A 24175-nucleotide genomic window follows, 5' to 3' on the forward strand; every position below is an offset into this window, starting at 1 on the left:
GCGCAACCAGGGAAATGTTTGAGTAGGAAACGGATCTTAATGAGGTAAACATTCCACCCCCGGGCAAGCACAGCAACCTCTCCGAACAGGAGAGCCGGAGGAAAAAGGACGCTGACTTGTTAAACACAGGAAAGCACACAGAAGACTGTGTTCCTTGTAGGCCAGATGGCGATATATACTTTAAAGATAAAAGGGTTGGGTATATGTGGACGGAGATTAAAGCAGGCTTAGAGATAAGCTGGATGTTCAAAGACCCGAGCAGGACTTATTTATGATGTTTAAAGGTGATGGACTAACCCAGATTTGATGTCACTGGAGACACGAATGACAAATCTAAGATGTGGACGGTACCGATGGTCTTTCTCGCCAATGTCATGTTTGTCTCCTTTTGTCCGTTTCCTCTTCGTCGCATCGCCGCGCTTTCCCCCTTCACAAAAACACACTAGCGTGTCCCGACATGGCGTGTTGTGGGGAACGCGTTTCTCAGCAACAGCGCCGCCGCCGGTTTCCGCGCCCGGGAATCCGACACGTACGCATGCGTGACCCACTAACTTTTACTCCCTTTACCTCATTTGACTCCAGAACCCAGGAGAAGCAGGACGGCTTCCCCTCCCCGGCTTCCGAGCCAGCACGCAGGGTTCCGCCTCCTCACTCTTTCCCTCCCTCCCTCCGCTCCTTTTTCCTGGTCTCTTGTAGTATCTGCACATGCCTGGCTCTGGCACCAATCAGCGGGCAGCGTGGGACGCTTTAAACTCAGGATGCCGCAGCGTCATCGCCAAGACGCTCCGACGAAATAACTTCTTTCAATGACTTTGGAGTTCAGATGCCATAGTCGATCTAATCCACCTGTATTCGCTTCTGGAGGATGAGGTAATGAGCTCACGCATTCGCGGCGGAGTGCTGCAAACAGTCGAATGCCAACACAACGCCACAGACTGTCCAAGCTGTCCTTTGTCGACTCGTTGCGTACATAGACGCGCAAACTAAACCAATGATGTACATATGGATAGACATGAGAAACTGGTCACCGTGTTGGCACGATGTTAGCTTATGAGTTAAGCCAGCAGCAACATGAGACGAGATTTTGCGCTTGGCACAGAGATGACATATGTAGACACGAATGCGAACCCAAGGTCCTGTCTTACCTCAGCTGCTTGTTCAGGGAGTCCAACACGGTCTTGACTGCTGTCTTCAAAATATCCCACCTGTACAGGCGGGAGGGGGGCAGAGAGAGAAAAATGGGAAGGGGAGAGGGATGAAAGATTATGAATCAATAGAACAATGCGACACGGGACTGCTCTAGGTAAAAGTACCAACAGCTGTATGACGCCAACCCGCAATCATTCCTGGCAACAAAAAAGCCTGTGCGGAAATCTTTTCTTTGATTTGTGCTCAACGTGAGCCGGCGTTTTCCCCCATCCGCCGCCACCGCTTATACAATTATGTAATGTCTCCATACAGACGCCGGTGCGAGGTTATGGACGCACGTTGGCTTCGCAACAGGAAATATTACGGCAGCGAGTGCACGAGCGTTGGCGAATGGGATGGAAGCGGTGGAATGGACGGAAACACGAGTGTGTTTTTATTTTGCACAGCGTGTCTCTGTTGTTTTCATTTGCCCCGGTTGTCTCCGTGGTAAATGATGTTTTGTCTTGAGCTTCTCCCCAGTCCAACTAGCCTATACATACACACACACAGACACACACACTCCCCCCACCGCTCCATCCCCACCTCCTTGCCTCCACCCACCTATCAATCCTAAAATAGTCTGGAGAGAGAAATATTTACCCTCCAAGCCTCGGCGCTGCTTCGGTTCGTACTCCTCCGTCCGTTGACCGAATCCTCATAAGAGGATCCCTGACTACCTCTCTCGGCCTCGCACCCTGCCCCTCTGTCCCTTTCTTCTCTCTCTGCGTCTCCCCACTCTTCCTTCTCAGTCTGTCTTTCGTCTGCGTTCCAGCAGCCCATTCAGGAAGCCATCTTGTGTTTTTAATCGGGTTTTACATGAGCCCTCGTACGCACGTTCTCTTTCTCTCTCCCTCTCTCTCTCGACGCGCTTGCTCTCTGCTGCACTTACCCCTCCCTCCCGCCCCGTCTCTCTTGCTCATATGCCAATAGGTCTACCTCGCAAACACATGAACATACACACACACACATCTGAGGAATTTTTTTCTCTCTCTCTCTGTGACTGCTATCACTCCTTCCTCCCAATCGTTCAAGGTTTTTTTATCTGTCCTCCCGCATATCTGATGTCCAAAAAAGCCACCCACTCCCCTCCGAGCCCCTAATCTATCTACAAACATATACACTCGTGAACCAAAGCACACACGCACACACAAATGTGCAGCGCTCACCCCGAGAGACGTCACACTACAGATATCACACAAAGGCGGCCTGTCCACCAATCAGAGGCCGGGCGGGCTCTGCTGCTAGGGTGAAAATGAAGGAGAGCAGTCGAGGGTGCTGAGAGGAACAGTAGAAAGAGGAGGTTAAATAAAAAAAGGCCCTGTGTGTGTGCGTGTGTGTGTGTGTGTGAGTGTGCAATGCAATAAAAGAAAGGCTGACATAAAGAGACAAAGTGAAGGTAGGTGGGAGGTGTGCGTGTGTGTGTGTGTGCGTGCGTGGGTGTGTGTGTGTGTGTGTGTGTGTGTGTGTGTGTGTGTGTGTGTGTGTGTGTGTGTGTGTGTGTGTGTGTGTGTGTGTGTGTGTGTGTGTGTGTGTGAGTGTATCGGGGGGAGGGGAGATGGGACCTCTCTATGCTTGTCAATTATCTCCTCGAACTCGCCTTCCCTAAACAATGCCTCTGGTATGTGGTATCGCTGTGCACCATCTGTGTTAGGGCTGCCTGCAATAACTGGACTGGACTGGACTGCACAGTTGCTGCTCCACGCACACAAACACACACAAACACACGCACACATATTTACGCAGACCCCTCTCGCCGAGACCACCAGCACCGGTCTGACAGGCGAAAAAGCACAATTACGCAGCAAAAAGCCCTCTGTGCTGACTCAGAGCGAGCAAAGGCGACACCAGCCGCTGCAGATGCGCTTTTTTTTTTCTTTCTACGTGCTCTCTTGGAAGCCATCCCAACAGGTTGTAAGCTGGGATTGCGTATATGCGATATGCAAAGCAAACACATGGAAAAACATGTCTTGATCCTTCACTTTAGGGGGAAAACGCCGCCAGGGACTCTTTTTTTTTTTCTTCCTTGTACGCTTTTTGTAATAGTGACATACCATGTACCCTGATGTTTTTGTCCTAAAGGTGAAAGACCTTCTCTTTTATTGGCGTCCTATTTGTTTACTATGCTTGAGCGAAAGAAAAGCACAGCGGAAAATTTTATTTCGTCTTGAGCGGCAATCAGGAGATGTGGCGAAGGTAAAGTTGATGCTTTTTCCAAACCTCACGGAAAAAAAAACAGTTTCTGAAAGTGAAATGGGAAGTTTTACTCAAACAAACGAGCGCTCAGATTTTGAAGAACAGCAATGACGTGTGAAATAGTGGAGGAGGGGGCGAAGACACCGTGACCGCACAGAGTCGGGCGAAAGTCAGCAAAAGTTCAGGGAGGCCGGCGAAGACACAGCGGATCGAAGCGAGACGGACAGACGGCGAGAGGCTTGACAGACTACATGTGAGAACCGAGAAGGAGGAGGGAGCTGAAGTGTGGCACGGTGAAGCAAGGCAGCAGCACAGTGACGCAGCATTTGTGGTGTCTGTCTGACGCTCTCACATGGCACGGGAAATCCCCTCCTCTGACGTCAGGTGGACCACGTGCGTGTGTGTGTGATGTTTATGTGTGAGAGAGGCGTGATTGTTGTGAGCTGGACAGCGAGAGCCGAGAGCCTCTCTTTGCTTTCTTACAGGTGGACAGGAGCAGCTGCCGCGCCGCAGTCGGAGCTCACCGACGTCCTTGCAGTACAAATAGATTAAGGAGGTCAAATTAGCTCTGGTTAGATTCTCACTCTTTGAACATTACAATATAAACGCCATAATTGCATGTGATAAAGCAATGAAAAGTAGATCAGAATTGCAAAGTGAAAGTAAAACAACGCAACTATCGAGTACAACGCCAATTGTTTTACCCAGTTCGCAGATGATATCTGCCTACTCAGCTTTGCAAAATAATCAGACACAGTCAGATTAGACGGAGGCCGTATTTTCATGTCAGTTTCCAAGTCTTTTCACACAATTGAAAGATGCTTTGATTGAAACTATCCCAATGCAGCTCTGGCTGTATGAATAGTTTTATTTTCCTGCAAGAAGGTGAACCTCTTGCCTGAATGCTCTCGCAAACGTCCACAACCGTTTGTGAACTGTGAACTCTCCATCCACACACGGAGAGGATTTCATTGTCAAGGGTACTGATTGCCTACATTTCTTGTGACAAAATCCTTTATTTTCCAGGTTGTCTGATTTGTGTAAAGGCCCCTCTCATACTTGGGATCCACACATACTCAATGTGGATTCAAAGTGGACGTCCGCTGGGCACGTCTGTGCAAAGGTAAATTTATCGGAAATTTATCCACCTCTCGGTGGAGTTCACATCGAACTGTTTGGTATGTAAAACCAGGCTGGTAGGCCTTAGAGTTGCCACGACCAGCCATAAGGACCCGCAGCCACTTTATGTGCAGGTGTGTCGTCGCCGCCCTGGTGGAGAAGAAACAGGGCTAAGCACTTATCATGCTTGTTACCATCCACTTGAATTATGGCTAAGCATTTCTTATGACATTTCTTATTTGTCATAAGAAATGTAGGGAATCAGTGCACATGACTATCAGATCCCACACGTGAACAGGATGAGCACCGAATGCCCGAGTATGCCTGAGCCTGAAGAGCTTTCTGCTCAAGAGATTCTTCCACAGGAGCTCCTGATCTGTTGAGTTTGATAAAGTTGAGTTTGTCATTCAAAAGTGTTGAATTCATCGCTGAAAACAATTTTCCGAAACGCTGCATATGTAGCCGCTCCCAAGGATAAAAGGTTTGTCACTTCAACGACTAAATCAGATGCCAACTTCTCCTCAGCGCTATGGCTGAATAATGTTTACATCACTTGCCTCAATTATTTATTGCATAGATAAATGTATTCACATGTGATTTGATTTGTATTTATTTAATGTAAACAATGCAATTCTTAATTTTGACATTAGCTGAATACTGAAAAAGTTTTGCGGAAACCATACCTTTTAGATATTTTATCTAAAGATTTGAAAACCGTACGTCATTACCTCTCCACTATATAATTGGGAACTACTTTTTGTTTTTGTTGTATTACATACAGTAATACCCCAATATTACAACCCAATGGAGTATTTCAGTGTTTGAGGTTGTAGTGTTACAAAACAGGAAAGGAAATGTGAAAAAGTAAATATTTTTATAAATCAAAAAGGGTATAGTCAGAGGAAATATTCCAACCTCTAGTTCATGTTTTTATGTGTCTAACGGGTAAATTAAGATCATTCTTTTGCAGCAGGAACAAGAAAGAAAAGAAGTCAATCCCTGACTGGGGACAGTCATAACGGCCTTAAATATTTCTACAGACTCACAGAATCGTTACACATTTTCATTACTGTTCAGCTCATGGCTTTTGCTAGATAAAGAGCCCACAAACATTTAACAACCAACTCGCCTCGTCAGATTGAGAAAGTTGCGCAGAAAACTCATTCACATCATGTTTAGAGTGTTGCAAGGAGACTCAAGTTCATTGTGCAGACAGCTGAACCAATCTTACACAGGCAAGTGTTTAAAACTGCTGCTGCTGCTACAGAGCAGTTTTCACAGCAAAAAAACAGAGAATGTGGGTGGCAAGCAGTGGAGAACTTAGCTGCTGAATGCACACAGATGTCAGAGGGCAGAGGTGGAAGGACCATGGGGGAAGGGATACAGATGTAAGCAACAAAACTTGGCTTCAGCACAGTTTTATGAGGAAAACCTCGAATTTCTTAAACTCTAGACACTTTGTCCATTGGAGAAGAAAAAACTAGATTTAATCCTTGCTTTCTGTGTCATGTGGTATTTAAAGTCAATTCAATGTAAATTCTGTCCTCAGTCTCTTCCAGCAAAGTGTATTCAGTCTCGCTGTACAGTCACGAACAGTCATGAACCATGTATGCTGACTGAGGATGCACATGGATCTTATTTGGAAAACCCGACGGATGAAGCATCAACAACTCTTCAGTTATAGTGAAAAAGGTGAAAAAGCACGTGCAGCGCAGAATAATGGGAAGCTTTAACACATCCATCATTAAGCAACTGAGGAGTTTAGATGTCGTGTAACTGAGCACAGGATGGGGAAATAAAAGTCCAAATCCTTGGGACCAGGCTTGGTCAATGCCTTTTATGCTTTTTTGTGACATAAGAAAAGAGAGTAAGAAAAAAAAATCACTTTTTCCACCTGTGACCTATGACCTTTACATCGTAATTTAAGAACAGGCTGAAGTATTTTAGGGGAGAAATAAAACATAAAAAGACTAGAATAATGTGGTTGCATATGTGTGCATACACTCAACCTTTGTTGAATCCCCTGACTTCAGCACTCTGTCTTTTTTTATAGGAGTGTCAGCATGACACATCTTGACAACATTTACTTACAAAAGTGTTTACAAAAGTGAACCAAATGTGCAAGGTTGTGAGAACGCCTCCTCTGGACGACGCTCTGCACTTCACCCTACGGATTTCTGATTGAGGTTTGGATCCTAGCTAGATATTTTAGAAACTTCAATCTTCTTTTGTTGAAGCCGCTCTTCCTGATCTCTAGACTGATGCGTTGTCATTGTAAGGCTTAAAGATGAATTTCCTTTTCATCCTGGGCTTTCTAGTAGGGATTTGTGCTAATAACAGCAGTTCTTTAAAACTTTCTACCTCCATTATGGCAAAGGATCCTGTTCTGGCTGTAGAAAAACAACCATTAACAGGACTGCTGTACTGTACTGCAGCTACCAGTTCAAGAGAACAGGAAAAAGAAATACCGAAGAAATCTACCTTTCATATTAGACTTTAGCTTTGGTTGTTTATTATTTGCATCTTGAAAAAAACTATAGTTATGAATGCATTTCTACTCTTTGGGTTGAGTCACTCTGGTACCACAGTACTTCCCCTTTATTTCAGACATATTCAATTATCTCACTGAGGACTTATGTTGGGCGAATTCAGTCTCATCAAATGCATGAAAAACTGAGTCCAAGCATAGATTAGCATTACTGTTGAGCCACAAAAGAATAAGCCCTGTGAATGTGTAAGTAAGTTAGTGTGTGTAAAATCAGAGGCTTTTTTCACAGAGCTGCATGCGTGTGTGTGTGGGTGTGTGTGCGGGTGTGTGTTGGGAGTCGGGGGGAAAGATTTTCAGGTGACTTCCTCACTCCAAGGTAATTGTTTACTAAAGTAATGTGTAATAAAATTAGACAATAAACAATTTGAGCATCACTTATTACACCAAGGCTTATTCATTTACATCCATGGGGACAGGAAAAAGGACAAAGACAAGCAATTACTATTTCCACTCAATGTTGGAAAGGAAATAAAGCTATTTCTAAACTGCTTAAAGTTAATCAATTCTACAATGAGAAAAAAATAAACATACAAGTGGATGACCAGTGTCCAAGCAGTGGTCAGTTTGACCCAAGAAATTATCGGAGAAACCAAGAGCTTTATGTCGGGCTCCCCAGGACTACAATAGCAAGTGAAGTATTAAAGTAACTGAGAGGACAATTGGAGAAAGCCTGAACGAGTATGATTCAAAAGAGGTTGAGCTCTCCCAAAAGGAAATGCCAGAACCACTTAGGTCTTCATATTTCCATTCTCCCTGAAGCACAAGCACATCTGGAACTACACCCTTCAGATAGGGAAGACCAAAGTAGAACAAAAACACCTCATATGATGATGAGTTGGCCACCTCCCAGGCATTGAGACAACCATGAACTCTTCTGTGTACTAATGTATTTTGCAGTGACATGTACAGTCATCTCCTCAGCAGCTAAAGCTTAGCCCAAAACAAATCGTTCACCAGATCCCTCACAGCACCACCTCTACAGAAAAACAGAGGTGTTGCAAGGATCAGTCAAAGTTCAGACTTCACTCTGATTAGTATGATGTGGTTGGACCTGAGACAGCTGGTAGAAACAAACCTTGATTAATTGATGAAGAAGATTGGGCTGCAATTCTTGCACAACAACGTCAAAGACTGGGAGCATGTAAGAGTAAAATGACCCTTGCCTGGTTAAGTATTTGGAAATTCACCTATTCATGGATTTTTTTTTTTCTTTTTTTTAAATACAGGTACTCCCAAGAGCAGATAAGGAAGACCATAGCTATCGGCTTCTAAGATGGCTTCCACCAGGCATATTATTGATATGTATCAGCTGTTTGAACAATTAAAATAGTCAACTATAAGCATTTTTCTGAGGTATTTCAACTATTCATATATTCTAACTATTTGTGGGAGGTTGTGGTCCCTAACCCCAGAAAATAATTGGGGATTAGACAATTGGCTTTGTCTATTAAATGGTGACATAACAAGATTCAGTGTTCATTTCTTAACATGGCTTAAGACATAACACTTTGGAAGGGTGGATTTTTTTGGGGGGGAAAATATCTTTTTATAGTTTACCAACAACAACAACTGATCTAATATTTCATCAAATACTGCACTGCATGTGTGAATATGAATCCCCATCAATCAAAAAGCTCCAATAAACAGTTTGGACAAACATGCAAGAAATACAATAACGACTCAGTGGAGTCTTTAGTAGATTTTTCTTGGATCTCTACAACAATCAAGACAATACAATGCTGACAGAATACCTGTTAAGAGTTAGTTGGTTTGACTGAAAATAAGGGAAAAGTTTCCATAATTTTAAGCTTCTCAATACATAAACAAATAAACAGTTGTATGGTCTCTTGAAATCATGACGCAAAAGCATGATCCCAAACTGTCAAGTCACTGCCGCCTCGCTGCCATTTCTGAAGCCTCTACTGACAAGCCAAACTGGAAGAGCAATGACAGAAACTCTGAGTTTTTGGCTAAACAAACACCACATCCCATTTCAGCTATAGTATGCACTATCTTTGGGTCAGTATTAAATAGGTTCCCTAAAAAGTCACTTGATGCATTTGTGCCTCTTCACATGCTAGTATCCCTCATATGGCTATAATTTTCAATACCTGAAGAAGAGTAAAGTTTTATTCACATCACGAAGGTTTAGTCCTGTAGTTGTCAAACTGTGTTACTTTTGTTTAGTTTAGTGATACTCTAGGAATCTTTTGGCATCACCTATTTACACAGCAAATACAAAGTAGATTAGCAACAATGCAAAGGTAAAAAAGGCAAAACAAAATGATTAGGTACAATGATCTTTGTTTCAAACAGATACTACTCAAAAAGGAAGAACAATGAACCGAAGGAACCGACTAACCCATAAAATAAAGTCATAAACCTGATGATGTTACCACTGGATAGTCAAGCTAATAGCAAAACAAGTCCTGTACTAAAGATACATCTGTACTAGTAGATGATGTCCTCTACTAGTGGGAGGCTCCGGTGGTATTTCACCGTGTAAAGTATCACCATGTTTTAAAGGCACAGCTGCTATGCTGAATTCTGAGCTGAAGGTTGTTGAGAAACTTTCATCTGTTCCAGTTGGATTTCACTCTTCCAACACAAACATTTTTCTTTGGGAACCAAAAGTTTAGATACTGTTTTCAGTTCACACACATTACATGTTTTTTGCTTTTAGGCTCTTCCTTAGAAGTATGAGAATACTTTTAAGTCGAATAAATGAAATATGATTGTTTTGCTGTAAATCAGCCTGTGTGCAGTATGTATTTACTCCTCTTTTGTAGTCTATTCTAGATTTTCCTGCTATCCTCCATCCCCCGGTGCTTAAGATGCTGCTGCACATCCAAGCACACACACACACACACACAGACACACACACACACACACGCATGCACACGTCCATTAAAGCACAAGAGAAACACTTTTGGAAACTGCACTCTCTCCCTCTTTCTTTAAATCCCTCCAAAGCACACACATTACACACGCACACACTCTCACAAAACGGCCTAAGGTTAACCCCCGCCCTCAGTGGAAGCTGCAGAAGTCAAAGGACAAAGCGCAGGCAACGGCAGGAATTCTCCGCCATTGCTGTTCGGTAACCCTAACAGCCTCAGCCATCCAAACGCCGTTCCCTCAGTCTACCATTAAAAGAAAATAAATAAATAAAAAGACTCCAACACAAACATTCAAAACATTCCCCAAATTGGATAAATCTGTATTAATCTGCTGTGCAAACTTCTAATTGATTAAATAAAATTAAAAAACACATTTCAAGCCATTTTAGCAATGCACACTGTGTTCTATTGCTGTGTAAATTGTGCGTGTGTATTTGCGTTGGCAGGACTAGTACTTCCATCTGCTCTGGCACCATTAAATGGCAGCAGACGCTGGTTCTGTATGTCTGCCACAAAGACGGGTGGGGGAGAAAGAACTACGATATTTTGCGAGTAGAAAACATTTAGTTGTAGGAGGCAACTTTTGGTCCGACTGCCAGGTTTCATCACATATGGGAGGACTTTTGCACTTGCACCCTCGCAGCTTTGGCTCAGTCTCGCAGAGCCAGCCTGAGAAGAAGCGGGTCCTGACTTGCCGGTGGGAACACCAGCTGACATTTGTTGGTCTAAAATGAACATCCCTGAAAAGATGTGCTGGATGCCTGGAACAGTGTGTAATGGATCTATCCATTCCAAGTGGACAAGATGTTCTCTCCAGTCATTTTATGTCCCCAGAAAGAGAACCATAGGCGTGGCATGAAAACGTTTCAAGGCCTCCAGCTCAAAGTTGACAAAGTACTAGTTGGTTAACTCGACGAATATTAAATGACATCAGTTGTTTTTCTGGGGTTTTTTTTCTTTTTTTTTTAAGCTCCGGCATTAACACAATATCCACTCAGGCAAGCTAGAAAGATCAGATCAGAGATCGTACCTCGTTTGCATTGCCTTCGCTCCGTCTCTTCTTCAGCTGCTCACACTTGCGCTCCTTGCAGATTTGCTTGCCTGTCTTGCGGTTCAGACAGTTGGCGCAGGTACCGCAGTTCTCTTTGCGAAGGCAGGGAGCGCAGGCGCCGCATTTCTTCCTCCTCTTCTTCTGGAGGTCGGTAGTGACGGCCCCCAACGGAGACAGGGAGAAGAGTCCCGCTTGCTGGTGTTCGGCCTCGATGTATTTGCTCAAAGGGGATGTCTTTTTGAAACATTTTCTTTGCAAAAAGAGAGGCCGAGCTTCCTCTGCGTCCACGGAGAGCTCATACGTGTCCTCGATTGGCGGGCCTGGTCCTGCCCTCGGCCTGGGCATGGTGACTCGACTGTCGTAGTTTTTTAATAGTGCTAAAACCAAGAGAGACTAAAACACATGGATTAAAGCAAACAGTTCAGTGTATTTTTAAAAATGCAGAATTTAAAATCCAAACTGTTTAAAATCCTAAATGGAGCTTTAGGATTTGACTGCAACAACTTCGAAATGTCGACCCTAACCACAAAAAAAAAAAGGACAGATGGAAGAGTGCTGAGTCTAGATAATCAAAGGAAACTGGAGAAAGTCTCAGTCCTCCTAAATGTATGGGATGTTACCAGAAGAATTGGCTCAATGTTCATGTCGTGTTCGACATGAAAGCGTTGAGACGTTCCTAGTCGCCCGGGTGGCCCCGGACGATCCGAGCGCTAACTCTGAGTCTGGATACCATCTCTTTGCTTTGAAGAAAGTTCTGGCAAACAACGTCGATGTTGGGCACACTGCTGGAGCTTCAAGGCATTGTCTACCCAGCCTGGGTACTGTCTGGAAGTGTGCAGAGACCAAACAGAGAAACACAACAGTGAGGCATTTACAACTTAAATTAACCACAAAGTGGTAGCTTGTTCCATTTTTTCCATCACAAGATGTTAGGATTTTTAAAAAAAACCACTCTACTGATCACAGTCTTTTCGTCTGCACTTTATTTGTCTTAGGAGTTCTAGTTTTAACCGCACACAAACAAACCCTCGTGACTCCTGTCTGGACATCGTCTGGTTTTAAAAACCAGCTGTCGGGGCTTTGAATCGAGTTGGCTTTTAGCCACGCAGCGCTACGTGAACGGTTTGAGAAGATGTGTTTTCCTAGCAGAGCGCACATGGACAGGGTGGATGTGTGTCCCTGAATGATGGAGGGGGACGACAGGCTAATGCCAGGAGAGGACTCCTTTGTTTGGAGGTCGCGCACTCCAGTCAAGCGTCAGTGAAGTGAATTGTGCAAAGAAAACCTGGTGTTTTATTTCTAAAGCCTGGGTTCAATGCTTGCAGTGGAGCCAGATTTCCTTATTTGTTGAAAGTTTTGGAATCATTTCAATGTTGCACTGTGGAACACCATGGGTAACTTATAATACTAAGGTTTTGGTGAATTTTGTTTAATGATTTAAAACATTTTTCTTTTATTGTGGTTTCATTGCCATCACTGCCAGAGCTTCAACAATTAAGCGAGTGACCAAATGAGTAATAACTAACTCCATTTCCCTTTTCTCTTATGTGTGACTATCTGAAGGCTTTAGACGACAACGCTGCAATCCACAGTTCATTCTTTCCTCATCTAACTTGTCTCCAACATGTGCTGCAGAGTAATCGGCTAAATGCACGTCTCTCACTGGTTTCTCTGTGGAACTACCCGAGCTTTTTTGTCAACAGGTAGAAGCAGGAACTTCAAGCTTCCTCTTTTTCAAACAGTTCCACTCTGCTAAGTGTTTCATGTGTACATTTTACTTTAACTGATTGTGATATGTTGCAAGTTTTACACCTGATTTAACTTAAGGGGTTCTTTCAATGGCGTGTCGCGATAACAGATGTAATCTTAACTAAAAATTAGCAAAGTCTCATTGGATTTTGATTTAACCAACTAACTTTGTCCCTGCGTGTGTCATAATATTTGTACTATACAGATAAGGGATGTTTCATTCAATACTTTACTTTTCAAAGAAAATAATTCATTGATCCGTCAATCAATAGCCCAATGTTTGTTTTGCTCAGAATGGCCAGCCATAAGTGTCCGGCCTCCAAACTAGTTTTGCTCAGGTTGGACTGGAACTGAATTGGTCTGGGTTGACACCGACCTTCTTGTGCGGGTTCCACTTTGGTTCACCTTGTCTGGTGGGCAGCTTATGCGGGTGTAGGGTAGGTATCAAATGGTGAAGGACCGATAGGGTAAATAATATACCTATATACCAGTTATAGGTGTATTATTTACCTATAACTGTGCTCCATTAAGGCCGTTCAGGCAAATAACTTTGGGTCGTTGTGTAACTCCAAAAACACTCGTTTTATGCTGTAGCCATCATTTACTTTTTGTTAATGTTGGTTGTACCCATATGAGTACCGACCAACCTGAAAATGGGGCACATAGAGGCCGCATTCCTAAACACTGAGTGAGAAGTAAAAACTCAAAATAAAGCAATTTGTGTGAGTGTCAACTTTCAAAGCTAATGCGGCTAACTTAAAATTAAATGACAAAACACCTGCGATAAACTCACAACCGGTTCATCAGTAGGACTTAAAGGTTTTGAGTGTCAAGATGAAGCCGCAACATTTTACCTGCCTCTTCTCGTCCATTAAGGCCGTCGACCTTTATTGTACCGACGCCACATCTTAAGTTATCTACTACATGCAGCGACATTAACCTCCCTTGCAACGTCGCCACCATGAATATTGGACCAGTTTGACGCAAAACTGGTATCTGGGCCGACATGTTGCAACTACGCTAGTAGATAAACGCTGACTCAACGGGTCGGAATGAGGGGGGGGGGGGGGGGTGCATTTAACAACAACCCGTAAATCACCGAGCACGTGGTGTCATCTTGCGAGCGCGTGGAGGAGTCAGTAAAGAGCGCGCGACGCCACCTCCGTCGGGTCAGTAATGGGCTCCCTCTCTGCTGCTGTTATGATTACAGTAGGTCCACGTGCTCTCCCACTGAGATCCCCCGCGGGGAGGGGGGTAGGGGGTCCAGGGCGAGCGGCGCAGATCAAAGCGGTAATTAGATAAAGACCAACAACTCCCCGCCCTCAGATTTTACACGAGGATGCCGCTCGTTATCTGCGCGCGGATAACACGAACCCCAGTCAGTCACCTAGTCAGAGCTGGGAGTTGAGCGCGCGCCGCTCATTACTCCAGGTGACAGAAATCGCACTTTCACCGCCAATACACAAAGGGGATTCACGTCAAAACCTGCGTTACGCCGCAGCAGAGGTTCGGCTGCTTTCGCAATTATAAATCCATTCTCATATGGGGGTTTGTGTCGATGTTATAATGACCTGTTCCGTACTTCTGGCGAATGTTAATTGGTGCCGTCCGTGCAAGCGGGACAAATAAACAGGGTTACCCCCAAAATGTGCGTTTACAATACAAAGACCAAACTTACCTCAAAATGTTTATATATTCCTCCTCAAGTTAAGAGTTTCAGGAATGCCTCCTCTCAGTGAATAGTGTGGCTTTATTAAACTGAGAAAAAAAGCAAAACAAACAAAAACCCAACTTACTCACGAGGGGGGTAAAAACAAGAAGGATAAAGTTCCCCCCTATATGACATAACTCTGCCTTGAGGCTCCTGACTGGTCGACGTTGTGGTCAAGAAGAGAGGGAGGGAAAAAAAAGCTTCTGGAAGGGGTTTAAAGTCTCGAGGAAATTATGGAGTGGAGTCCAGCCGGAGCAAATGGGGGGGGGGGGACGTCACAGGACGAGCTGACCAGGGTCCGAATGGCCCCACGAGAGGCAGGAGGCGGTGAAGTCACCAGCGGATGATCCGAAATAGACTTCCAAGAGTTCTGGATGACAAAGTGAGCTGCGGTTTTTGCTCAATGGGCGAGGGGGAAGGGGGGGGGGGGGGGGGGCATGAACACGGTGATGTCACGAGTGGGTTTCAAAACCAGACGTCGTTGCACCGTGACGAGGTGAACGTGGATCTTGTCCCTCAGGGGACGCGTGATGCCTGTCTGTGGTCAGGGGATGCTCAAACTTTTTGAGACCAAGATCTACTTTTTCTCTCGCCAGCCGCCTGAGAGCTCCCTCATGACAGAAAAATTGTAAATGAAACCCTTTTGACTCATTTTCTATACGAATATACATCAGTTATATCAGACATGATAAAGTGATAGAAAACCTAATGCGGTTTCTTCCTCGGTGAGACTGGGACACTGGGAGCAGGTTACTGGTTTCTCAGTCAGAAGCTGGTTGCAGCAGGTGTCAGTCATCTGAAATTTGGTTTCATGACGTCAATATGCGAAACTACAGACTGGTAGAAACCAAAGAGCTCTGTTAAAGTAAAGGTGAATCTTCTGAATTTGCCTTCAGATAATTATTGCGGTGGAAGCCATTTGTTTGTTAAAACCTAATCAAATATATTTGTCCTATTTGATGTTTATGACACATTTATTACAAAGGAACGAGGCAATTAGTCCAAGTTTGTCATTTATTGAACGTTCAGAAACTCCAGCGGCTGTGATGAACCACGGCGAAGGTCAACAAAGAACAAACGTTTCACCAAATGCAAAGTTCCATCAGAATTGCTGCTGGCTAGTCTGAAGGAGCTCGTTATATTAATGAAATGTTTTTTTATTGTGGAACAATTTAAGTTTCAGTATTAAATTAGCTCCAACTAGCTCTAAATGTCGTTAAATGCTAAGTCATTGCTCGTCTCTGGGGTATTCCCCGGAGGGCTATGCCACCTTCAGACGTCATAAAAATGCATCTGAAGGCGGCACAGCCTTCAGATGTGGTGTTACGGTAAGATCCATGTTGCAAGATCCAATTTATAACTCAAAAAGTTTCCAAAATACAAACACCTTGTTTTATTTGCTTTATTCTCTCAACATATGCGTTCCTTGTTGTTGACATTTTATGTGCTGCAGGTCAACGGCTCACTCCAAGCAACTGTCCACTGTCAACACATGCTCAGTAAGTTCATCACACACATTGTGAGATTACATCTGCTGTTGAAATTCACAACCTGTCCAGCGTCTTCTTCTATTTGCTAAAACATGTCGTTGTGGTTATTATGCTTGTACCAGACCAGACAGAAACTACAAGGAAACTCCTCACGAAGCAATATGATGATACAACTCATAGACAAGCAAAAGGACCTGCTAGTGTAATCGTTCAGGTTTAACAGTTTTTATTTCTTTTATTCCACCTTCACAGCACTCCTTTGGAGGCTGTATTTTCAACAGGCAAAAAAAAAATAAATGTAAAAGATACTGTAAACACAAAATGCAAACCATCAACATTTCCTTGGAGGTACTCGTCATATTACAGAAACTAATAATTTTTTTCGGTCAGCTACCGACCGGCATGCCAGCACAAAGTGGAGCAGAGCGAGGATGCAGAGGCATGAAACAATCACCTCCCTCCCTATGCAAATATGTCTAAAAGCTCAGTTGCTGTGGCAACGTTACCAATTGTACCTCAGCAAACACGTTACGCAGTTTTCCTGGCAGTGAGGAAATGCGACAATAGGAAAACATTCAGCTCTCGAACGTGTAAATTTTCATTCTTCAACATTGCGCGGTGAAATGAAACCGAAGGAAACAGTCTGAGCTGTGAGATGGAGACTTTCCATGATAAACAAAACAGCTTTGGTCGCTCCAGTGTTCAAGACAAAAAGAAAAACTAAACTCAAGTTTCTGAGAAAAAAACAAAACAAGGTTCAATAAAACAACAAAAAGGTAAAAAAAAAAAGACATGTAATTTGTTGTGAGGACACTTTGAAGACATGATTATTGAAGGGTTTTTTTTTCAAAAGCAGCAGTGTGTGGATGGGTTCCCCCTCCCCAACCCCCCAGTCTGAGGGGGTAAACCTCAGCAGGAACCCCAGGAATCTACCGGCTTTCACTCCTTCCTCCTCCTCCCTGGACGACCCCCTGGTGGTTTGGACCAGCAGTCTTTATGTTCGCACCTGGAACTTTCCGGCCTTGGTCATGTACTTGATGCCTTTGAAGGGTTTGTACTTCTCCCCGTACATGTCCAGCCGGTTCACCTTCAGCCCTGTACGGGGGACACAAACCGGGTTAAATGCTGGAGGGTTCACACAACTGGAGGGTTCACACAACTGGAGGGCACGTTTTGTACTTTTGACATTGGAGAGGCTAAAAACAATAAATCACGTGAGCCAGGTTTAAAATACTCCTAAAGAACTTATCAGATAAATCCCCAGATTAGCATGTCTGAATTAACATTGGATTGATGAATCCCTAAATACAAGACCTAATGCATCGTTTTAGAGTTGAAGGAACTGAGCTCAAAAATATAAAATTCTGAAAGAAAATCATTTCTAAATAGGTAAGTTTAACTTTGCTGTTGCAAAAAAATTTCTTTGTTCACATGTTACCAATTCTATCCATGCAGTTGGAACATCTGTATTATAGTGTCAAGGGGGTGAATTTAGAGCATTTGGCACCCCCTAGTGGACATGGCATAACATTAGTGAGAGAAATAAAAATCCAAATCAGGCGGTTGTCAGCTGAGAACTGCTTGACTGTAAGTGGAGTTGTGTGTGTGTGTGTGTGTGTGTGTGTGTGTGTGTGTGTGTGTGTGTGTGTGTGTGTGTGTGTGTGTGTGTGTACCTGAGATAGCCATCTGTTGGATCTTGAACTGGATGTTGATGGTGGGGTTCTCGTCGGGTTTAGAGGCTCCGGCTTGCAGGTTCATGGTGCCTTTAAGACTGGGCAGCTTCTGCGGGTTGATCTTCCCAACATCCCACGTCAACAACTTCCATGGCCAGAAAAAAAGGGGAAAAAAAGAAACAGAAAGAAAAAGTGTTGAGCAAATATATTGGAATATTCATTTATTTGCAATATCAATATGAAGTAAAAATTCAGAAAAAACAAAAAAACAAAAAAACACACACAAACATTGGGATGGTTGGGTCTGTCAGTACCTTTGTGACGGGGTCAAAGGTGTACGTTCCTTGGGAGGGGTTGAGGTTGGCGTTGAGGACGCCCCGCGGCAGCTGGCTGCTGACCAGGACCGACTCCACGGCTTTCCCCATGGTCTGCTTGGGGCCCAGAGTCAGGTCGAAGCGGCCCTGGGAGCTGCCCTCCCGAAAGGTGATGTTGTGTTTGACGTAAACGGGGATGGCCACCAGGCTGAGGAGGAAGAGGAAGAACAGGAGGTAAATACGTGGAATATCTTTCTGAAGCCAAACAGAGATGAAAACTATTGATGACACAGACTGAAAAAAAAGTAGAGGATACTTTTTTTTTTTTTTTTTACAAATCAAAATCAGAGAAAGTGCTTCATAGACATCTATTTAGCCCGCTTTTTTTCTGAAACCCCTGAACAAAAGCTGATAAAAACAAAATACGCACTGTAGGATGAGTGAATGGTCCACACTGTTTGGTTTCAGAAAACATTTCTCTGTTTAACTGTATCAACTGTGAGCAATCATAAAAAAACCTTAAAGGCTGCAAGACATTTCAAATTACACCCAGTCAAAATCCAAATCTAGATTCAATAAAAAAGAACATCTAACAAGGAAAAAATAATGTTAAGAATTGAGAATTGATGTTCAGTTCAAATCAAAAGGGAAAAAAGCTGCTATTATGGTAAAAAGATTTTTTTAAGTATTGACTAAGGTGGCGGTGGATGAAAATCCATCCACTCACCTTTTAGATTTGTCTTGTCAAAAATATTATCAAATATATTATTTACTTTTTCCCTTTGGCTCATGAAGTCCTAATAGAACGCACTGAATTTGTGATTTTAACGCAAACAAATGTAAACAAAACAACAAAAAGCCGTTTCTCGGACAAACAGAGACAAACAGAAAAAAAATATCGCGACTACAACACGGACTTCTGGGAGCTGACGTGGTAGGAAAGCAGCCGGAAGTTTCCGTCGGGCGGGATGAAGGAGAGGATCCGCTCGGCTTCCCAGCGCTTGAACCGGACGCACGGGTGGAAGCTGACGTCGTCCAGCAGCCGGGGATTCTGGGAAAGGTCGACAGGAAACGGGAGTCTTTTACTTTCTATTTCTACGAATAGATCTAGTTTCTTAAAAAATTGTTTTCTTTTTTTTTAAAAAACAGACCATGAAGGAGAGCGTCAGGTCGGGCATGCCCGTTAGCTTCACGCAGGCATCGATGACTCCCTGGATCTCCGCTGTGATGGTGGAACCTGTCGAAAGACACGTCCCGACTGAAGCTTTGCTTTTATTTTGTGTGGTTTTTTTGTTGTTTTTCTTAAAAGCTCTCCGCGGCTTTACCTGACTTATCGATGATGGCGTCGATCTCCTCCACCACATCGAAATAGGCCTCGTTGTTGGTGTACTTGACGCCGGTGCGTCGCCACGGCACCACGGACAGCTGGCCGGTGGGGAGCTGCTCACCGACGTTGGTGCTGCCTGGAAAAACATGAATGAAAACAATGATAATCAAATAATGAAGTAATAGTCAGTTAGTGGCGCAAAACACATTAGAAGGGAGCTGAAAACCAAAGACAGGCCTTCAGAATTACTCATCAATATAACTTGTAAGCAATAGAGGAAAAATGTGGCTTGTTATGTGTGAAATGATCTAATCTGAAATAGAACATTGTCACTATTTAGGAATTACAGACTTAAAACAAGCTCCTATATCTAGCTAAAAAGTTACTTGTGTGTTTATTTGCCTTAATCCAACTGAACAAAGATATTTACACAAGAGAGAAGACAAAAATTACTTGGTAAGATTTTGGTTTTTTTTGTGATGCAAAACCATGAAACTCTCTCATCCCTTCATGTATTTTAACTGTAAAATGCGCTAAGACTTGCTGGAGGACCTGTGATGGTGTTGACCATGGTGCGGAGGATGGTGGGAGGCTTAATGAGCTCTTTGAGGATGTTGGACTCCGTTGCCAGGGGGAACCCGTTGTCCAGCATCTCCTCCAGCAGCTCGTACACCACCACCACGTTGTCCTTGATGGCCGCCTCAGTGCACACGCCGAAATAATCCTGGAGGCGAGGACAAAGCCGGGAGGTGTGAGTCGACGTGAAAGAAGCCGGCGTAAAGCAGAGAAAGGCAACCCGAGAGCGACCCCTGACCTGGAACGTGTCGACGACTCTGTGCAGGAACTCGATGACGAAGAGCGGCGGCACCTCGCTCTGGATGACGGCCACGAAGTAGATGCGGTGGCGCAGCACGCTGATCAGGTAGTGGTGCGGCGTGGGGATCACCGGCGGGACGTTCTCCGGCTCGGTGGCGCGCTCCTGCGCCTCGAAGAAGTAGTCGCACACGGAGCGGCTCACCACGCTCTTCCAGTGCTTCTCCAGGAAGATGTCGCCGGACGCATTTATCAGGAACAGGCTGTGGATCATCTTGGCTGGAGAGGCTGAGGGAGGAAGAAGGAAGACCAGGCTTGGTTTCAACAATTGCTAAAGGGCTCTTTTCGCGCGGTGGGGGAAATGAAGTCTGAGCAGGATTTCAGAAGGTCTTTATAACAACAATGCAAATCAAAACGACCGTGTTGTGAGTATCTGGGTCAACAGCGTCGAAAAACCAACAAGAATCCAACTAGCATGACGTTTTACTTGTTTCCACATGGACTCTTTTGCCTTTGAGCGAGAAACATGTCTGAACAAGAGTGGGGCTAGAATGATTAATCAAATTATTAGGATTAATCTACTTCCTGTGATTAATTGAATTATCAAAAATAATTGTCAACTAATTTAGTAATCGATTAATTGTTAATCGGAGTGTACAAACTCTAAAAATAGTCATTTACTGAAAGAATAACACACTAATTGAAGTAATTAAGCCAAACCTCTATATAGACATTTTCGACATAGACAGACTTTGTCTTTCAACTGGACCTTTAAAATGTCCATATCGACCGAAATTTTGTTGCAAGACTCTCATAATGATAAAATAAAAAAAATTAATAGTAAGAAAAAGAATCAAAGTAAATTTTGCATTTAAGATGCAAACATTGATTTATCTGGAAATCTCTTCTACCCAGAACTCCTCGGGTGGCAGGGTTAGCTTCAACTGGTTCAAATTCTGTTTAAAAAAATAATAAAATTATATTAAGCATCTTTTGCTGTCCATTAATCAATTGATTGCAGCATAAGCTTCCATGTGACGTCACCAGAGGCACTTGTCTTGGGAATTGTTTATCGTTATTTAAAAAGGGACTAGAAGGGACAAAAGACTGACAATGACAAACAGACAAACATCTGACATTGTGCATGGTTGAAAAATAATTATGAAGTGAGCTGGATTGATTTTACTGAATAATAATAAATAATAAGTTTGTTTTTTTAATCGCGAGGAGAAAAGCCCTCCTCTCCTCACATGACACTCTCCTGCTGTCTGGGGAACATGACACCGGATTCATTCATTAAACATGCGGCGAAAAGCTATCGAGTTCGGGGCGGACAGCAGCCACAATGGCTACAATTCGAGTACATTTTCATAAAAGCAGTACAGTGTGCAGCGAGGAAGGAGCGAGGCGTCTCCGTCATGACCAGAGAAACGAAGGCCTCCGTCCGCAAACATCAGGATGCTCCGTCCGTCCCTCCTCCTCCTGCTTCGGTCTCATGACAGCGGAGCAGCCCCGTCACTCGGGAACCCGCTCAAATACCGAGCTTAGAGCTTAGAAAAGACACAAATTGTCTGTGGAACCACTCAAAAGCTGGCACCGACTTACCGAAGTGATGTTTTTCTTCCCCCCTCTCGAGTAGCACTTCGCCTTTTCTGCCACAGAAAGATTAAACAGCCGTCGCTGCTTCCCGTTAGGTGGAGCAGGAGATCCTTAAACCGTACAGGATGGAGGTCCTGAGCGAGCCAATCACAGGCACGCCAGAGCAAAAAGTCCTGCCCACCTAATGCACTGGTTGGTCAATAACACGGAAGTGACTGGTGAGACATTTGGTACTGATTGGCACGTGTCGGTAAACATTAGAAAAACTGCCCGCGGATTGGTTTAAAATGTAGCTGGTCTGACATTTTGTTTCCAGTATCAGATTTCATCTTGTGGGGTTGCTGTTCGTTCAAACAAACAGGAGTTGACCTTAAGGAGACATAAGTATCTGTATCAGAATTATCATTGCCGAATTTTGATGCTGTTTTGGACCATATTTAGAATATTATAATACTTAACAGAAGGGAAAAGACAGCTATACTCCAACATTAAGTGTGTATTTGAAATGTTGTCTGAGGCTTGTTGAGTTCTTTAAAGAAGATAGCCCCAAAATAAAGGACAGAATATAAAGCATTGATTTACTTGGATTTTTAGGCTCAGTCTAAACTCTAAAAACAATCTAAAATTTTCTTTGCATATGTAACACGTTTATTAAATTTGAATTTTTGCACAGAGAACCAACATGGAGTGATTTAAGAGTAACATCTTTCTCTGAAGCCACTGGTTGCAGATCTCTGTCCTGAACTCCCATCAAAACCGGTTTTGTAATTCAATAATGAGACTGGCACACAGAGGGTGATTGACAGCGCTAAGACCCGCCTCCTGGCTCTGATTGGGTAGCACTGGGAAACGGCAGAGGAGCTCATTTCTTACAACATAGTGAGCTTCCAAAAAATCTGTAAAAGAAAATATATACATATATATTTATATATATAAGTACCTGCCTGAGATTATTGTTAAAATTTCAGAAGAGGATGAGATATCTGATTGGCTGTGGACAAGAGAGGATGATGATGAGCTTGTTCCTGGACTGAACTCGTTGAAGAATGCGTTCAGCTCATTTGCTCTGTCCAGACACAAGTATTGTTTAATAAAACAAAAACGTCATAATATGTTTTGAAAAATGAAGAAGATATGCTGGATAATCAGATGCAATTACAAAAGAGCACTGCGGCTCCCGCTCAGTGCAAAAACACACATGTTGTTGGTTTCTGAAGAGTAAAAATTGAACCAATATGTTCATTTAAAGATTAAGTTTATATTTCACAGAAAAGTCTAATAAGAGTGTGAAAATCATGGTTTTTATTTAAAAGAAAGGAAGCAGGAGGAAAATATTAAAGAATGTAATATATTTTGCAGTGTTATAGGTTATTTCTGTTTTATGATGTAATTGCACATGTATTTTGTGGCTTATTGTATTCTGTTTTACACATGTGAGTAACTTTCACTTGATTTGTGAAAGCATGGAAAGCAAATTAAGCTGATCGTAGAGGAAAATACCATTAAGTTGTAAGCAAATTCAACAAAAGATTTTTTGCCCGTCACTGCTTTGGTTTAATTCAGACATCAGATTTGGATCATTTGAGATGGTAAATCGTAAATCTAGGGCTGTTCTAGAACCGCCGTTCCAGAACCGACCCTGGGCTGCAGGTCTGTCTCTGTCCCTCCACAGCTGCTTGTCTCTCATTAACGGTTGCAGATGTTGACAGGCATGACGTCATCTTGAGATTCTACTTCAAACCGAGTGTATACACCTCTGGAAAAAAATTAAAAGTTTCTCTGAATTATATTCTTTATAAGTATATCTTTGAACATTGCTCTTTTATTCTGTGAATTACTGACAACGTGTCTTAATTTTGTTGTGGATGTATGTAAATTCATAAAGCTGCACAAACAAAGATCTTCTCATGGGTCTTAGCTCTGCTGGGGGGGCTAAGCACCCCTAAAGGTCAGATCCGAGAATCGCCCCTGCCTCAGAGTACCATAACTGGCTAACAACACTCAGGCGCTGGAGAACTGCACCTGAGTTCTCCAGGTGCCCATGGACAACCCTCCACCAGCCACCTCATGGCTCCCCCTGGTGGACAAAACATCTCCCTACAAGCCCAAAACCCCAGCATCCAACTGGAGCCTCAGAACTTGAATTTTATAAAAAAAATTTCTCTAATATTGATCATTGAGAGGAGCAGGATAGACCATCACACACAAGCTTGCATCACTGGCGTCGCTGTTGAGCGAACAGGTTCAGCATTAGCATGTCGTCAGTCAGTTTGCTGTTTATTGCAGCCTGATGAAGTAAGTTATTCTAACTCGCATCTCTCTGTCTTAATGAGCCGAAATGATTAAATGCAGGCGAGAGAAAATGCCTGAAACATCGATGTTACTGACGATAAGGCGATTTTATTAACGACAAAATCATCAGTTATCGGTGAGGTAAGCAGAGTTTCTCCAAACGAGACAAACATGATTTTACTAAAATGTAAGTTACCATGAAAATAAA

At 43.4% G+C, this 24175-nt stretch overlaps 2 protein-coding genes across 5 annotated transcripts in view; both read right to left on the minus strand.

Moving 5' to 3' along the window:
* The window catches only part of tet3 (tet methylcytosine dioxygenase 3), a 46847-nt gene extending 35473 nt beyond the window's left edge, over positions 1-11374 (minus strand). The window contains exons 1-2 of one of the 4 annotated variants that reach the window (XM_055050528.1): positions 10979-11374; positions 1146-1205 (exon numbers count right to left, since the gene is read on the minus strand). In XM_055050528.1, the coding sequence (XP_054906503.1) occupies positions 1146-1205; positions 10979-11344 (426 nt within the window). In that variant the 5' untranslated portion in view covers positions 11345-11374. Of the gene's footprint in view, positions 1-1145; positions 1206-1788; positions 2098-10978 lie in introns of those variants that run through there. The other 3 variants (XM_055050529.1, XM_055050530.1, XM_055050531.1) reach the window with 3 other exon arrangements.
* A 4454-nt stretch (positions 11375-15828) lies between these two features.
* On the minus strand, positions 15829-21791 carry ap3m2 (adaptor related protein complex 3 subunit mu 2). The gene is made up of 9 exons (XM_055050916.1): positions 21682-21791; positions 20078-20364; positions 19816-19987; positions 19262-19399; positions 19088-19173; positions 18854-18987; positions 17937-18144; positions 17623-17767; positions 15829-17044 (listed from the first exon to the last, which is right to left on the minus strand). Exons 2-9 carry the CDS (start codon positions 20348-20350, stop codon positions 16944-16946), a joined length of 1257 nt encoding a protein of 418 aa, XP_054906891.1. The 5' UTR covers positions 20351-20364; positions 21682-21791; the 3' UTR covers positions 15829-16943.
* Between the last annotated feature and the right edge of the window lie 2384 nt (positions 21792-24175).

The sequence above is a fragment of the Poeciliopsis prolifica genome, unplaced genomic scaffold, assembly GCF_027474105.1.
Source record: "Poeciliopsis prolifica strain line A6 unplaced genomic scaffold, Auburn_PproV2 SCAFFOLD031, whole genome shotgun sequence".
NCBI classification, from domain to species: domain Eukaryota; kingdom Metazoa; phylum Chordata; class Actinopteri; order Cyprinodontiformes; family Poeciliidae; genus Poeciliopsis; species Poeciliopsis prolifica.

What these genes read in the sequence shown, in the direction of transcription:
- ap3m2 (XM_055050916.1), bottom strand. Translation starts at nt 20,350, where the DNA reads ATGATCCACAGCCTGTTCCTGATAAATGCGTCCGGCGACATCTTCCTG. An exon ending in GAGTCGTCGACACGTTCCAG is followed by an intron (nt 19,988 to 20,077) that starts GTCAGGGGTCGC and finishes CCTCGCCTCCAG; the next exon opens with GATTATTTCGGCGTGTGCAC. An exon ending in CGCCATCATCGATAAGTCAG is followed by an intron (nt 19,174 to 19,261) that starts GTAAAGCCGCGG and finishes GTCTTTCGACAG; the next exon opens with GTTCCACCATCACAGCGGAG.